Raw genomic sequence first — 16442 nt, 5'->3', positions numbered from 1 at the left:
GGTTTGGGGAATAAAACCGAGGTGAGATTTGGGAATTCCAGGCTGGGATTTGGGGAGTAAGACCAAGGTGGGATTTGGGAATTCCAGGCTGGAAATTGTGAATTCTATGGTGAGATTTGGGGAGTAAAACCAAGGTGGGGTTTGGGAATTCCAGGCTGGGATTTGGCAGGGACACAGCAGAATTCCATGGTGAAATTTGGGAATTCCAGGCTGGGATTTGGGCACTAAACCAAGGCAGGATTTGGAACCAGTCTGTTAATTCCAGGCTGGGATTTGGGCAGTAAAACCAAGGCAGGATTTAGGACCAGTTTGTTCAAATTGGATAATTCCTCAGTGACGCCAACAACACCGTGTGTCATCCCCCCCACCCCGTGATTCCCTCACACCATTCCCCTGTGATTCCCTCACCCCATTCCCTTCTTACCCCCATTTTCCTCCCATCTCCCCCCATGATTCCCCCACCTCATTTCCCCCTATTTTTCCTCCTCATTCCCCCCCATTTCCCCAATCCCATTTCCCCCATTTCCCCCCATTCCCCCCCGTTTTTTCTCTCCCATTTCCCCCCCATTTTCCCCCCACTCCCCAATCCCATTTCCCCAATCCCATTCCCCCATTCCCCCCCATTTCCCCATTCCCATTTCCCTCCCATTTTTCCCCCATTTCCCCGCCCATTTCCCCAATCCCTTTTCCCCCATTCCCATTTCCCCAATCCCATTCCCCCCATTTCCCCATTTCTCTAATCCCATTTCCCCCATTTCCCCAATCCCATTTCCCCAATCCCATTTCCCCCATTCCCCCCATTTCCCCACTCCCCATTCCCATTCCCCCCATTTTCCCATTTCCCCAATCCCATTTCCCCAATCCCATTTCCCCCATTTCCCCATTCCCATTTCCCCATTCCCATTTCCCCCATTTCCCCATTCCCATTTCCCCCATTTCCCCAATCCCATTTCCCCACTCCCCATTTCCCCACTCCCCATTCCCACATCCCCAATCCCATTTCCCCCCTCCCATTTCCCCCCCCAGAACTACATCACGGCGGCGGAGCTGCGGCGGGAGCTGCCGGCGGTGCAGGCCGAGTACTGCATCGCGCGCATGGCGCCCTACGCCGGCGCCGACGGCGTCCCGGGCGCGCTGGACTACAAATCCTTCTCCACCGCCCTGTACGGCGAGAGCGACCTCTGAGCTCCCCCAGCGCCCCCAGACCCTTCTATGCAACACTCGACTCCTCTTGGGCTAGCTCGGGATCAAATTCCCACTTTTCTCCTCGGATCCAGCGCCCAAAATGGTTATTTTTGGTAATGGGACACACACACACACGCAGAAATTCTGAATTTTTCACGGCGCGGCCCGAGGGTTTTTTTCTCTGCCCCCTGCTCACCACCTCGCCCTCTGTCCCCACCGTGGTAATTTATGGCTTTTACAGAGTGGGGAAAAAAAAAAAAATTTTGGGATTTTTTGGGGGGTTTTTTAGTGGTTTTGGTTTTTTTTTTCACTCACATTCCCGCCTCAGAGCAGCGTTTTGTGGACCAAAAAAAAATAAAAAATGAGGAAGATAAGGGGAAACAGGGATTAAAAAATGACATGGAGAAATGAGGTGGAATTAGGGGGGAAAACGTGGAGAGAGATGGAAAATTAGGGGGAAAAAAATAAACTAAAAATGTGGAGTGTGTGGAAAAATTAGGAGAGAAATGAGGAAAATCATGGAGAAATCTGGAGGAATACAGAAAAATATGGGAAAATAATGATAACTAAAGAAGAGTAAGGAGATAAGAACTGTGGAAAAATATGAAAAATTAAGAGAAACAAGGAAGAGAATTAAGAGAAATCCACCTAATAAAGCGCCTGATCCTGGAAAATTTTGATGGGAAGCAGAAAATTCCGGTTTCCTTTATAACTTTACGGATTTATTATATAAATATATATTCACGTAGCAGCTTCTTTGTCCTGTAATTAAAATATTGCTGGAAAAAAAAAAAATCTCTGGAATCTTGGTGTTTTTCCTCACCTTTTCCCCAGGTATAGCCAACGAGTAATCTTTAGGGGAGAGAACGACCGTTTTGAGGTAAAAATGAGCTTGTTAGGAGGGGGTAAAATTGAGATAATTTTTTTTTGACAGGTAGGAAAATCATAATTGTAAAAGCTGAGGTGATCCAGAAGTGATGGAAGGAATATTTTTGGGGGTGAAGTGTGAGGTACACGTGAGTCCCTAAGTTGTGCTGGGAGTTTTTCCCTCGTGTTCCCCATCATTTCTCTACCCTTTCCCACACTTTTTCCCTCACTTCTTTTCTTTTTCTCCTTCACATTTCCTGCCTTTTTTCCCGCCCTTTTCCCCTCACATTTCCCTCTTTTCCCCTCACATTTCCCACCATTTCCCCCTCATTCCCCTCTCTTTCCCCTTCACGTTTTCCCTTTTTTCCCCTCACGTTTCCCATCATTTCCCCCTCACATTTCCCACCATTTTCTCCCCTCACGTTTCCCATTTTTCCCTCATGTTTCTCTCTTTTCCCCTCACGTTTCCCCCCATTTTCCCTCCGGATTTCCCTCCCTTTTCTCCCCTCATGTTTCCTGCCCGTTTCCCCTCACGTTCCCCTCTTTTCCCCTCTCTTTTCCCCTCACATTTCTTTCTTCTCCCCTCACATTCCCCTCACGTTTCTCTCTTTTCCCCTCATATTCCCCTCACATTTCTTTCTCTTTTCCCCTCATGTTTCTCTCTTTTCCCCTCACGTTTCCCTCGTGTTCCCTCATGTCTCTCTCTTTTCCCCTCATATTCCCCTCACATTTCTCTCTCTTTTCGCCTCAGGTTTCTCTCTCTTTTCCCCTCACATTCTCCTCATGTTTCTGTCTTTCCCCTCACGTTTCTCTCTCTTTTCCCCTCAGGTTTCTCTCTCTTTTCCCCCTCACATTTCTCTCTCTTTTCCCCTCACATTTTTCCCCCCATTCCCCTCACGTTCCCCTCTCTTTTCCCCTCACATTTCTCTCTTCTCCCCTCACATTTACCCCCCTTTTCCCCTCACGTTTCTCTCTCTTTTCCCCTCTCGTTTCTCTTTTTCCCTCACGTTTCTCTTTCTTTTCCCCTCACATTCCCCTCACGTTTCTCTCTCTTTTCCCCTCACATTTCCCTCATGTTTCTCTCTTTTCCCCTCACGTTTCTCTTTTCCCCTCACATTCCCCTCACATTTCCCCCCTTTTCCCCTCACATTCCCCTCACGTTTCTCTCTTTTCCCCTCTTTTCCCCTCTCTTTTCCCCTCACATTTCTTTCTTTTCCCCTCACATTCCCCTCACATTTCTCTCTCTTTTCCCCTCAAGTTTCTCTTTTCCCTCACGTTTCTCTCTCTTTTCCCCCTCATGTTTCTCTCTCTTTTCCCCTCTCGTTTCTCTTTTCCCCTCACGTTTCTCTCTCTTTTCCCCTCACATTTCCCTCATGTTTCTCTCTTTTCCCCTCACGTTTCTCTTTTCCCCTCACATTCCCCTCACGTTTCCCTCTTTTCCCCCCATTTTCCCCTCTCTTTTCCCCTCACATTTCTTTCTTTTCCCCTCACATTCCCCTCACGTTCCCCTCTCTTTTCCCCTCACATTTCTCTTTTCCCTCACGTTTTCCCGCCCTTTTTCTCCCTCATGTTTTTCTCTTTTCCCCTCACGTTTCCCCTCACATCTCCCTCACGTTTTCCCACCCTTTTTTCCCCTCACGTTTCTCTCCTTTCCCCTCACGTTTCTCTGTTTTCCCCTCACGTTTCTCTCCTTTCCCCTCACGTTTCTCTCTTTTCCCCTCACATCCCCCTCACGTTTTCCCGCCCTTTTTTCCCCTCACATTTCTCTTTTCCCCTCACATTTCTCTTTTCTCCTCATGTTTCTCTCTTTTCCCCTCACGTTCCCCTCACATTTCTCTCTCTTTTCCCCTCACATTTTCCTGCCCTTTTTTCCCCTCACGTTTTCCCGCCCTTTTTTCCCCTCACATTTCTCTCTTTTCCCCTCACGTTTTCCCACCCTTTTTCTCCCTCATGTTTTTCTCTTTTCCCCTCACATTTTCCCTCACATCCCCCTCACGTTTTCCCGCCCTTTCTTCCCCTCACGTTTCTCTGTTTTCCCCTCATGTTTCTCTTTTCCCTTCACATTCCCCTTACGTTTCTCTCTTTCCCCCTCATGTTTTCCCTCCCTTTTCCCCTCACGTTTCCCCTCACATTCCCCTCACGTTTCTCTTTTCCCCTCACATTTCTCTCTTTTCCCCTCACGTTTCCCTTCACATTCCCCTCACATTTCTCTCTCTTTTCCCCTCACGTTTCTCTCTCTTTCCCCCTCACATTTCCCCTCACATTTCCCCTCACGTTTCTCTCTTTCCCCCTCACGTTTCTCTCTCTTTTCCCCTCACATTTCTCTCTTTTCCCCTCACGTTTCTCTCTTTTCCCCTCACATTTCCCTCTCTTTTCTCCTCACATTCCCCTCACGTTTCTCTTTTCCCCTCACGTTTTCCTGCCCTTTTTTCCCCCCTCACGTTTTCCCGCCCTTTCCCCTCACATTTCTCTCTCTTTTCCCCTCACATTTTCCCCCCTTTTCCCCTCACATTTCTCTCTCTTTTCCCCTCACATTTTCCCGCCCTTTTCCCCCCCTCACGTTTTCCCGCCCTTTTTTCCCCTCAGGCCGCCGCCATTTTGTTCTCCCTGAGGGTCAGTGATGAGCCGGGGGGGCAGCGACACTCGGCAGCGTTTATTTGGGGAGGGGGAAAAGGCACTTTAATGGCCAGTTCAGGGGGGTCAGTAACGAGCCAGTGACACTCAGCAGCGTTTATTGGGAGGGGGGCAATAAAAGGCACTTGGGGGGATTTTGGGGAATTTGGCTCATCCCAGCTGATCCTCGTACTGCTTGCGGAAGCAATCCCCGGCAGGGAAGAAATCCCAGCAGCGCTCCTGGTACATCTTCCACACGTAAGATTCCTGGGGGAAGGAATTGGGGAGGGGGCTCAGGGCAAGGGGGACCCCCACCCACCCTTGCAAACTTCAGAGATCCCCCCAAATCAAATTGAGACCCCTCTGTGGGCCCCATTCTCCCCCTCAAGACCCCTCCCCAGCACCCCCCACCCACCCTTGCAAAATTCAGAGACCCCAAATCCCATCGAGACCCCTCATGGGACCCTCCCCACGGGCCCCATTCTCCCCCCAAAGCCCCTCCAGAGACCCCTCAAGACCCCCCCCACAGCACCCCACTTCTCCCCACCTGCCCCGTGTGCTCCGTCTCGTCCTTGTTGATCAAATACATCAAGAAAAACCTGAAGTGGGATGAAATTCGGGGGTGTCAGAGGTCAACAGGGACCCCCAGACCGCTCCAGGACCCCCCTAAAATCCCCCAAATCCCCCCAAATCTCACATGTAGTTGGCCAGGTTGTGCTCCTCCAGCGTGTGGGTCTCGAAGCCGTGGGGCGTCGTGTCGAAATAATCGCTCCCGATGCCACAGATAAAACATTTTGTCTGGGGAGGGGGTCCGGGAGGGGGTCAGAGAGGGGTCTCAGCACCCCCAAACCCGAATTTGGGGGGGGGTCCTCACCTTCCTGCCCCCCAGCCCGGACTCACCTCCATGTCCTCCTTCACCTGCTCCTGCTGGTCCCGCAGCTCCCCAAAGGCGTCGATGATCAGACCTGGGGGGCACAGAACGGAGGGGTCAGCGGGGTGGGGACACAAAACGGAGGGGTCAGCGGGGTGGGGACACAAAATGGAAGGGTCAGCGGGGTGGGGGACACAAAATGGAGGGGTCAGCGGGGTAGGGACACAAAACGGAGGGGTCAGCAGGGTGGGGGCCCCCCAGATCCCCCTGGGCACCCCCACAGCCCCTGCCAGGACCCCCAGACTGTCCCTCAGACCCCTCCCCACCCTGGATGAAGGCCAGGAGGATGATGAGGATGATGATGATGATGATGATGATGATGATGACCCCAAAGCCCCTTCCCCATCCCCTCCCCATGCCCACCCTGGATGATGGCCAGGAGGATGATGATGATGATGATGGCCCCCAAAGCCCCCTCCCCAGTACCCACCCTGGATGAAGGCCAGGAGGATGATTATGATGGCCAGGATGATGATGATGATGATGATGATGATGATGATGACCCCCAAAGCCCCCTCCCCTCCCCAGCACCCACCCTGGATGATGGCCAGGAGGATGATGATGATGATGATGATGATGATGATGATGACCCCAAAGCCCCCTCCCCTCCCCATGCCCACCCTGGATGATGGCCAGGAGGATGATGATGATGATGATGATGATGACCCCCAAAGCCCCCCAAAGCCCCCTCCCCAAGCACCCACCCTGGATGATGGCCAGGAGGATGATGATGATGATGACCCCAAAGCCCCCTCCCCGTGCCCACCCTGGATGATGGCCAGGAGGATGATGATGATGATGATGATGATGACCCCAAAGCCCCCTCCCCATCCCCTCCCCGTGCCCACCCTGGATGATGGCCAGAATGATGATGATGATGATGACCCCCAAAGCCCCCTCCCCATGCTCACCCTGGATGATGGCCAGGAGGATGATGATGATGATGACCCCAAAGCCCCCTCCCCGTGCCCACCCTGGATGATGGCCAGGAGGATGATGATGACAATGATGATGATGATGATGATGATGATGACCCCAAAGCCCCCTCCCCATCCCCTCCCCATGCTCACCCTGGATGATGGCCAGGAGGATGACGATGACGAAGAAGAAGAAGGTGATGTCGAACACCACCCGGTACAGCTCGTAATCGTCCCCTGCAGGATCCTCGATCTCATCCCCGATTCCTCCCCCGGCCCGGACCCCCACGTACATGTGGAACAGGTAACACTGAGGGGACACAGAGGGGGAGGTCAGGGACCAGAAAATCCCCCTGGACCCCCCCCAGACCCCCCCAAACCCCCCTCACCGTCATCATGTCGTCACACTTCATGTCAGGCTCGTCCTCGTCCTCGCTCTTGTTGTAGAACTTGCGGAAGAAGTTGAAGGCCACCACGGTGTACAGGTAGACCACCACGGCCAGCAGCCCCACAGTCATCACCAGCTGGGCACAGAGCGGTCAGCAGGGCCTGCAGAGACCCCCAGGACCCCCCCAGATCCCCCTCGGGGTGCCCCCCAAACCTGTTTGCCGTTGTGGGTGACGGAGGACAGGATGGTGCGCAGCGTCTTCACGCCCATGGCGATGTCCAGCAGGTGGGAGGCGAAGAAGAAATTGTTGTAGTGGCCCAGCAGGGACATGGCCATGTACCAGGTGAGGTACAGGAAGGACTGGGGGGGGACAGGTGAGGGGTCACCCCAAAGTCAGGGACCCCCCCCACGCATCCCCTGTGCCCCCATCCCCACCACCACTCACGTTGTCGGTGAAAATCACCCCGAATTTCCAGATCTGGTAGCGGATGTCGATGGATGTGATCCTGGAGGAGGGGTCAGCGTGTGGGGACGGGGGCAGGACACCCCCAGGGGAGACCCCAGGACCCCAAATCCCCCCCAGATCTCACCAGGTGAGCAGGGAGCTGTCGGGGGAGGGTCTGTAGGACCCCAAATCCCCCCCAATTCCCCCCCCAAATCCCACCAGGTGAGCAGGGAGCTGTCAGGGGAGGGTCTGTAGGACCCCAAATCCCCCTCAAATCCCCCCCAAATCCCCCCCAAATCTCACCAGGTGAGCAAGGAGCTGTCAGGGGAGGGTCTGTAGGACCCCAAATCCCCCCCAATTCCCCCCCCAAATCTCACCAGGTGAGCAGGGAGCTGTCAGGGGAGGGTCTGTAGGACCCCAAATCCCCCCCAGATCCCCCCCAGATCTCACCAGGTGAGCAGGGAGCTGTCGGGGGCGGCTCTGCGCTCCCCCTGCGCCCCCATTTCCAGGCTGGCCAGGTCCATCCCCAGCAGCTCCGCGATTCTCTCCCGCCCGTAAATGTCCCCGTATTTCTCCAGCACCTGGGGGGGACCCCACAATTGAGGGAGGGGACCCCACAATTGAGGGGGGGGACCCCAGAATTGAGGTAAAGCCCCTCAAGGTGTTGGGGTGCACCCCCAAAATCTGAGGTGGGGGGTCCCAGTCCCAGCCCAGGACCCCTCCTCACCTTCCTCTTGATGAACTTGTCCCAGTAATTGCTGGGGAAGGATCTGGGGGGGGGTCAGGGGAGAAAAAGGGGGAGGGGGTCAGTGGTGATAACAGCCCCTCCCCTCAGTGCCTCCCAGTGCTTCCCAGTTCCTCCCAGTGCTTCCCAGTGCCTCCCAGTGCTTCCCAGTGCCTCCCCAGCACTTCCCAGTTCCTCCCAGTGCCTCCCAGTTCCTCCCAGTGCCTCCTCAGCACTTCCCAGTGCCTCCCAGTGCCTCCCAGTGCCACCCAGTGCCTCCCAGTGCCACCCAGTGCCTCCCAGTGCTTCCCAGTGCCTCCCAGTGCCTCCCAGTGCTTCCCAGTGCTTCCCAGTGCCTCCCAGTGCCTCCCAGTTCCTCCCAGTGCCTCCCCAGCACTTCCCAGTGCTTCCCAGTGCCTCCCAGTGCCTCCCAGTGACTCCCCAGCACTTCCCAGTGCCTCCCAGTGCCTCCCAGTGCTTCCCAGTGCCTCCCCAGCACTTCTCAGTTCCTCCCAGTGCTTCCCAGTGCCTCCCAGTGCCTCCCAGTGCTTCCCAGTTCCTCCCAGTCCCTCCCAGTGCTTCCCCGTGTTTTCCAGTTCCTCTCCAGGCCCTCCCCAGCACTTCCCAGTTCCTCCCAGTTCCTCCCAGTGCTTCCCAGTTCCTCTCCAGTCCCTCTCAGTGCCTCCTCAGCACTTCCCAGTGTTTTCCAGTTCCTCTCCAGTTCCTCCCAGTGCTTCCCAGTGCCTCCCCGTGTTTTCCAGTTCCTCCCAGTGCCTCCCCAGTGCTTCCCAGTGCCTCCCAGGGCTTCCCAGTTCCTCCCAGTGCCTCCCAGTGCCTCCCAGTGCTTCCCAATTTCTCCCAGTGCCTCCCAGCGCATCCCAGTTCCTCCCAGTGCTTCCCAGTGCCTCCCAGTGCCTCCCAGTGCATCCCAGTTCCTCCCAGTGCCTCCCAGTTCCTCCCAGTGCTTCCCAGTGCCTCCCAGTGTTTCCCAGTTCCTCCCAGTGCCTCCCAGTGTTTCCCAGTGCTTCCCAGTGCTTCCCAGTGCCTCCCAGTGCTTCCCAGTTCCTCCCAGTGCCTCCCAGTGCTTCCCAGTGGCTCCCAGTGCTTCCCAGTGCTTCCCAGTGCCTCCTCAGCACTTCCCAGTGTTTCCCAGTTCCTCCCAGTGCCTCCTCAGCACTTCCCAGTGTTTCCCAGTTCCTCCCAGTGCCTCCTCAGCACTTCCCAGTGTTTCCCAGTTCCTCCCAGTGCCTCCCCAGCACTTCCCAGTTCCTCCCAGTGTTTCCCAGTTCCTCCCAGTCCCTCCCCAGCACCTCCCAATGCCACCTCAGTGCCCCCAGACCCCCCTAACCCCCCCTGCCATGACTCCCAATGCCCTCCCAGTCCCTCCCAGTGCTCCCAGTGCCATACTGGGCGTTGAGCACCAGGCGGTCCCACTGTCCCTTGACGTCGTCGTCCGGGGGCTGCTCGGTGATGTAGAGCCCCGAGAACTCGAGGCGCCGAGCGACCTCCTTCTCCCGCTTGAAAATCACCAGGGGGATCTGGGACAGGGACAGGGACAGGGACAGGGTGTCACAGGGGTCACAGGGACAGGGGGACACCAGGGTGACAGGGACAGGGGTCACAGGGGGACACAGAACTCGAGGTGCCAGCGACCTCCTTCTCCCGCTTGAAAATCACCAGGGGGATCTGGGACAGGGACAGGAGGTGACACTGGGGTCACAGCAGGGTCACAGGGGGGTGGCAGGGACAGGGGGACACCAGGGTGACAAGGACAGGGGTCACAGGGGGACACAGGGGGACACAGAACTCGAGGCGCCGAGCGACCTCCTTCTCCCGCTTGAAAATCACCAGGGGGATCTGGGACAGGGACAGGGACAGGGTGACACTGGGGTCACAGCAGGGTCACAGGGGGTGACAGGGACAGGGGGACACCAGGGTGACAGGCACAGGGGTGACAGGGGGACACAGAACTCGAGGCGCCGAGCGACCTCCTTCTCCTGCTTGAAAATCACCAGGGGGATCTGGGACAGGGACAGGGACAGGGACAGGGTGTCACAGGGGTGGCAGGGACAGGGGGACACCAGGGTGACAGGGACAGGGGTCACGGGGTCACAGGGGGACACCAGGGTGACAGGGACAGGGTCACAGGGGGATACTGGGGGATCTGGGGACAGGGATGAGGGGGACTGGCGGACACCAGGGGTCACAGGGGGGCATTGGGGACACAGGGGGACACAGGTCAGGAGGTCACAGGGGTTTGGGGGCAGGGGGACACAGGGGTTTAGGGGGCACACAGGTTTGGGGTCACACAGGGGTTTGGGGTCACACAGGTTTGGGGTCCCCCAGGGGTTTGGGGTCACACAGGATTTGGGGTCACACAGGATTTGGGGTCACACAGGGGTTTAGGGTCACACAGGTTTGGGGTCCCCCAGGGGTTTGGGGTCACACAGGATTTGGGGTCACACAGGATTTGGGATCACACAGGGGTTTAGGGTCACACAGGTTTGGGGTCCCCCAGGGGTTTGGGGTCACACAGGGGTTTAGGGTCACACAGGTTTGGGGTCCCCCAGGGGTTTGGGGTCCCCCAGGGGTTTGGGGTCACACAGGTTTGGGGTCACACAGAGGATTTGGGGTCACACAGGTTTGGGGTCACACACAGGATTTGGGATCCCCCGGGGGTTTGGGGTCCCCCAGGGGTTTGGGGTCACACAGGGGTTTAGGGGTCATGCAGGGGTTTGGGGTCACACAGGGTTTAGGGGTCACACAGGTTTGGGGTCACACACAGGATTTGGGATCCCCCGGGGGTTTGGGGTCCCCCAGGGGTTTGGGGTCACACAGGGGTTTAGGGGTCATGCAGGGGTTTGGGGTCACACAGGAATTTGGGATCCCCCAGGGGTTTGGGATCCCTCAGGTTTGGGGTCACACAGGGGGTTTGGGGTCCCCCAGGAATTTGGGATCCCCCAGGGGTTTGGGGTCACACAGGATTTGGGATCCCGCAGGGGTTTGGGGTCACACAGGATTTGGGATCACACAGGGGGTTTGGGGTCCCCCAGGAATTTGGGGTCCCCCAGGATTTGGGGGTCCCCCAGGGGTTTGGGGTCACACACAGGTTTGGGGTCACACACAGATTTGGGGTCACACACAGGGGTTTGGGGTCCCCTGGGAGTTTGGGATCCCCCAGGAATTTGGGGTCACACACAAGATTTGGGATCCCCCGGGGGTTTGGGGTCACACAGGTTCGGGGTCCCCCAGGATTTGGGATCCCCCAGGGGTTTGAGGTCACACAGGAATTTGGGATCCCCCAGGATTTGGGGTCCCCCAGGGGTTTGGGATCCCCCAGGATTTGGGGTCCCCCAGGGGTTTTAGGATCCCCCAGGATTTGGGGTCCCCCAGGATTTGGGGTCCCCTAGGGGTTTAGGGTCACACAGGAGGTTTTAGGTCACACAGGGGGTTTGAGGTCCCCCAGGATTTGGGGTCACACAGGTTTGGGGGTCACATAGAGGTTTAGGGTCACACACAGGGGGTTTGGGATCCCCCAGGGGTTTAGGGTCCCCCAGGATTTGGGGTCCCCCAAGGGTTTGGGATCCCCCAGGATTTGGGGTCCCCCCAGGATTTGGGGTCCCCCAGGGGTTTGGGATCCCCCAGGATTTGGGATCCCCCAGGATTTGGGGTCCCCCAGGATTTGGGATCCCCCAGGGGTTTTAGGATCCCCCAGGATTTGGGATCCCCCAGGGGTTTGGGGGTCCCCCAGGGGTTTTAGGATCCCCCAGGGGTTTGGGATCCCCCAGGATTTGGGATCCCCCAGGATTTGGGATCCCCCGGAATTTGGCGCTGACCTTGAGGCAGTTGTAGCCGATGATGCACAGGAAGGCCACCAGCGTGTGTGCCAGCGCCAGCCCCCGCAGGGCCGGGCCCATGTAGCCCGTGCTCTCCTCCAGGAAATAATAAACCTCGGGCTCCTCCGAGCCCCCCCCGGCCTCGGGGCCCCCCGGCAGCCCCCCGTCCTCCTCCGGGGCCAGCCCCGAGCCCTCGGGCTCCTCCGCGGCTCCCGGCGGGTGCTCGGACACCTGCGGGGACAGGGACATGCAGGGACAGGTCAGGGACACGTCAGGGCCACACAGGGGACAGGGGCACACAGGGGACACGTCAGGGACCCTGAGGGGACAGGGACACGTCAGGGACCCTCATGGAAACAGGGACATGTCAGGGGACACGTCAGGGACCCCCATGGGGACAGGGACACACAGGGACAAGTCAGGGACCCTGCGGGGACAGGACAGGTCAGGGACATGTCAGGGCCACACAGGGGACAGGGACACACAGGGGACACGTCAGGGACATGTCAGGGACACCGAGGGGACACCGAGGGGACACCGAGGGGACAGGGACATGCAGGGGACACGTCAGGGACACGCAGGGACATGTCAGGGACATGTCAGGGACCCTCATGGGGACAGGGACATGCGGGGGACACATCAGGGACACGTCAGGGACCCCGAGGGGACAGGGACACACAGGGGACACGTCAGGGACCCCAGAGGGGACAGGGACACGTCAGGGACACGTCAGGGACCCAGAGGGGACAGGTCAGGGACATGTCAGGGACCCTCATGGGGACAGGGACAGGCAGGGACATGTCAGGGACATGTCAGGGACCCCGAGGGGACAGGGACACGCAGGGACATGTCAGGGACCCAGAGGGGACAGGGACGCATCAGGGACCCCCATGGGGACACAGGGGCACCCAAAGTGTCCCCAAACCCCATCTGTGACCCCCTCCCAGATCCCAAGGACCCCCCAAACCCCCTCTAAGAACCCCCCAAACCCCTCCCAGATCCCAAGAATCCCCTAAACCCCCTCCCAGAAACCCCAAACTCCTCCCAGATCCCAGAACCCCCCAAACCCCTCCCAGACCCCAAGGACCCCCCAAGCCCCCCACCCTTCCAGCCCCCACCTTGTAGAAGAGCAGGATGAAGTTGATGGCAAAGGCCAGGAACAGCGCCAGGAACCGCAGGTTGTAGAAATTCCGGGACAGGTAATTCTGGAGGGGAGGGAAGGAAGGAAACCAATCCAGGACTCCCCAAATCCCCTCGAGACCCCCCCCAGAGACCCCCAGAGACCCCACCCCTTACCAGGAATTTCACCCTCTGCACCTCCAGCTCTCCCCAGAAGTCGAAGCCGCCCTCGGCCGGGGGCTCCCGGCGCTCCCTGGGCACCGACTTGCGGCGTTTTGGGGGGGCCCTGGGCTCGGGGCCGCCCTCGGGCCCCTCGGGTCCCTTCTCGCCGTTCTCTGTGCTGGGGGGGACAGCGGGGCTGGGCTGGGGGGGCTCGGGGACACCCCCCGAGCTCAGGGACCCCTCCCCAAATTCCCTCCTTACTCGGCTTTCTCAGTTTCGGCCGGGGGCTCCTCCTCTTTCTGCACCTCGCCCTGCACCTGCTCTGCCATCTCCTGGGGGGTCAGAGCGGGGGGGTGACCCCAGGGACCCCCCAAAATCCCCCTCAGGACAGGCACGGGGGGACAATCAGGGATTTGGGGACCCACCCCCCATAGGGGATCTCCTCATGCAAAGGGACCCCCAAAATTCTCCCTTGGTCACCCCAAAATCTCCACACCAGGAACTGCCACAGGGACCCCCAAAATCTGAAAATCCCCCCAAAATCTCCACACCAGAAACCGCCACAGAGACCCCCAAAATCCCTCCTGGGCCCCCCAAAATCTCCACACCAGGAACTGCCACAAAGACCCCAAAATCTGCGAGTCCCCCCAAAATTCCAACACCAGGAACCGCCACAGGGACCCCCAAAATCCACCCTGGGACCCCCCAAAATTCCAACACCAGGAACCGCCACAGGGACCCCCAAAATCCACCCTGGGACCCCCCAAAATTCCCCACACCAGGAACCACCACAGGGACCCCCAAAATCTGCGAGTTCCCCCAAAATTCCCCACACCAGGAACCGCCACAGAGACCCCCAAAATTCCCCCTTGGTCACCCCAAAATCCCCACACCAGGAACCGCCACAGGAACCCCCAAAACCTCCCCACATCCCACCCTTCACAGTGACCCCCCTCCCATTAAAGACCCCCCCAAACTCCCCCCCAGAGACCCCCGAAGCCCCTTCCCCCCTTACCCCGATCTTCCTGCGCAGGATGGGGGTCCCCTCGGGCGTGGGGGGCTCAGCCCCGGGGGGCTCCCCGATATCCCCGAGCCCCCCCGGCGCGTCGGGGGCCGCCAGTCGGAAATGGGGCTCCTTGCGCACCCCCGGCCCCGCCGGCACCGCCTTCGCCTCCCTGCGCTCTTCCTCCCCCTCCTCCTCCTCCTCCTCCTCGCCGGCCGCCGCCGCCTCCAGCTGCGCCTCGGGGGGCTGCTCCGCTTCTGGGGGCGCCCCCTCCTCACCCAGCCCGGCCTCCCCGCCGCCCACCGCGTCCTGGGTGGGGTCGGGCATGGAGCCCAGCACCTCGATGACCCCCAAGCGCTGCGCCCCTTCCACCAAACCCCCCCCGAAGAGCGAGCTCCAGGCCAGGCGCCCCAAAACCGCCAGCACCCCCAGACCCCCCAGCACCCCGCCCAGCGCCACGCGCCCCACGCCCGCCCCGGCCTCCCACGCCAGCTCCCGGCCCGACTTCTTCCTCAGCCTCCTGATCCTCCTGCGCCACGCTTGGGGCGAGCCCAGCACCCTGCGCAGCACCCCCAGTCCCGGCAGCGCCGGCGCCGGCGCCTCGGCCCCCGCCGGCTCCTCTTCCTCCCTGTCCTCGTCCTCCTCCTCCTCCTCGTCGCGCGGCGCCTCCTCCTCGGAGATGCGCGAGGCGATCTGCATCTCGAAGATGGTGTCCTCGCAGAAGTTGACGAACAGCTCCATCTTCTCGGCCTCGCCGCCCTCGTTGACCACGTCGAAGATGAACTGGCGCTTGGACTCCTTGACCTGCGGCATCTCCCACTGCGCCTTGTTGGCGCCGCTGATCTCGAAGTAGATGCGCTCGATGCGCCGCGCCGCCCCCATGATCTCGATGCGGCCCAGGAAGGGGCGGAAATAATCCAGGATGCTCTCGGCCTGCTCCAGGAAGGTCTTGAGGCGCTGGTCGTGCGGCACGTGCTCCGACAGGTTGGTCAGCAGCACGGCCACGTTGAAGCCGATGTCGCGCGCCGGCTCCTGGAAGCGCTGGGCGAAGCTCTCCACGTCGATCATCTCGTTCTCGTCGGCCTCGGAGCACGAGAGCAGGAACTGGATCTCGTCGGGCTCGTACTGCTTCTGGCTGTCCATGGCCTTCTGGAAATCCTTCTTGGAGATGAGGCCGCGCGGGTCGGTGACGAAGTGGCGGAAGGCGTCGGACGAGACGATGTCGCGCAGCTTCAGGAACATGTCGAAGAACTTGAGGATCATGGTGACGTTGCTGGAGGACTCCACCAGCATGTCCACCATCTGCCGCGCGATCGTGCCGTTCACCACGTTCCCTGCGGGGCGGGAGGGGGTCACGGCGGGGTCCCACAGCTCCGGGGGCGGGGTGGGGACAGCTGGGGTGGGCAGGGGGCACCCTGGGGCCAAGGGACAGCTGGGGTGGGGAGGGGGCACCCTGGGGTCAAGGGACAGCTGGGGTGGGCAGGGGGCACCCTAGGGTGGGCAGGGGTCACCTTGGGGTCAAGGGACAGCTGGAGTGGGCAGGGGGCATTCTGGGGTCAAGGGGTATCTGGGTGGTCAAGGGGACAAGCTGGAGTGGTCAGGGGACATCCTGGGGCCAAGGGGCATCTGGGTGGTCAAGGGGACACCCTGGAGTGGTCAGGGGACATCCTGGGGTCAAGGGGTTATCTGGGTGGGCAGGGGGCATCCTGGGGCCAAGGGACATCTGGGGTGGGCAGGGGGCATCCTGGGGTGGGCAGGGGTCACCTTGGGGTCAAGGGACAGCTGGAGTGGGCAGGGGGCATTCTGGGGTCAAGGGGCATCTGGGTGGTCAAGGGGACACCCTGGAGTGGTCAGGGGACATCCTGGGGTCAAGGGGCATCCTGGGGTGGGCAGGGGTCATCCTGGGGTCAAGGGGCATCTGGGTGGGCAGGGGGCATCCTGGGGTGGGCAGGGGTCATTCTGGGGTCAAGGGGATATCCTGGGGTCAAGGGACACTCTGGGATGGGCAGGGGGCATCCTGGGGTCAAGGGACACTCTGGGATGGGCAGGGGGCATCCTGGGGTCAAGGGGTTATCTGGGTGGTCACCTTGGGTGGTCAAGGGTCACCTTAGGTGGTCAAGGGACATCTGGGGTGGTCAAGGGACACCTTGGGTGGTCAAGGGACATCTGGGGTGGTCAAGGGATATCCTGGGGTGGACAGGGGTCATCCTGGGGTCAAGGGGCATCTGGGTGGTCACCTTGGGTGGTCGAGG

The 16442-nt window shown here is 59.3% G+C and overlaps 2 protein-coding genes across 2 annotated transcripts in view; one reads left to right on the top strand and one right to left on the bottom strand.

Moving 5' to 3' along the window:
- LOC117009673 (alpha-actinin-4-like) overlaps positions 1-1791 on the top strand; it is a 50285-nt gene extending 48494 nt beyond the window's left edge. The window contains exon 22 of the mRNA XM_033083987.1: positions 1027-1791. Within this exon, the coding sequence (XP_032939878.1) occupies positions 1027-1185 (159 nt within the window). The 3' untranslated portion in view covers positions 1186-1791. The remainder of the gene's footprint in view (positions 1-1026) is intronic.
- A 2894-nt stretch (positions 1792-4685) lies between these two features.
- RYR1 (ryanodine receptor 1) overlaps positions 4686-16442 on the bottom strand; it is a gene marked incomplete at its 5' end in the record, with an annotated part of 115149 nt that continues 103392 nt past the window's right edge. Inside the window, 16 exon segments of the mRNA XM_033083988.1 lie at positions 4686-4932; positions 5213-5264; positions 5363-5463; positions 5566-5630; positions 6667-6823; positions 6903-7037; positions 7115-7261; positions 7347-7407; positions 7797-7927; positions 8074-8116; positions 9478-9608; positions 11907-12137; positions 13025-13111; positions 13203-13365; positions 13449-13519; positions 14203-15524. Of these exon segments, the coding sequence (XP_032939879.1) occupies positions 4837-4932; positions 5213-5264; positions 5363-5463; positions 5566-5630; positions 6667-6823; positions 6903-7037; positions 7115-7261; positions 7347-7407; positions 7797-7927; positions 8074-8116; positions 9478-9608; positions 11907-12137; positions 13025-13111; positions 13203-13365; positions 13449-13519; positions 14203-15524 (2993 nt within the window).

The sequence above is a fragment of the Catharus ustulatus genome, chromosome 34 (genome assembly GCF_009819885.2).
Source record: "Catharus ustulatus isolate bCatUst1 chromosome 34, bCatUst1.pri.v2, whole genome shotgun sequence".
Taxonomy (NCBI): domain Eukaryota; kingdom Metazoa; phylum Chordata; class Aves; order Passeriformes; family Turdidae; genus Catharus; species Catharus ustulatus.
The sequence above is the reverse complement of the archived record's forward strand: the minus strand, read 5'-3'. Positions and strand labels throughout refer to the sequence as shown.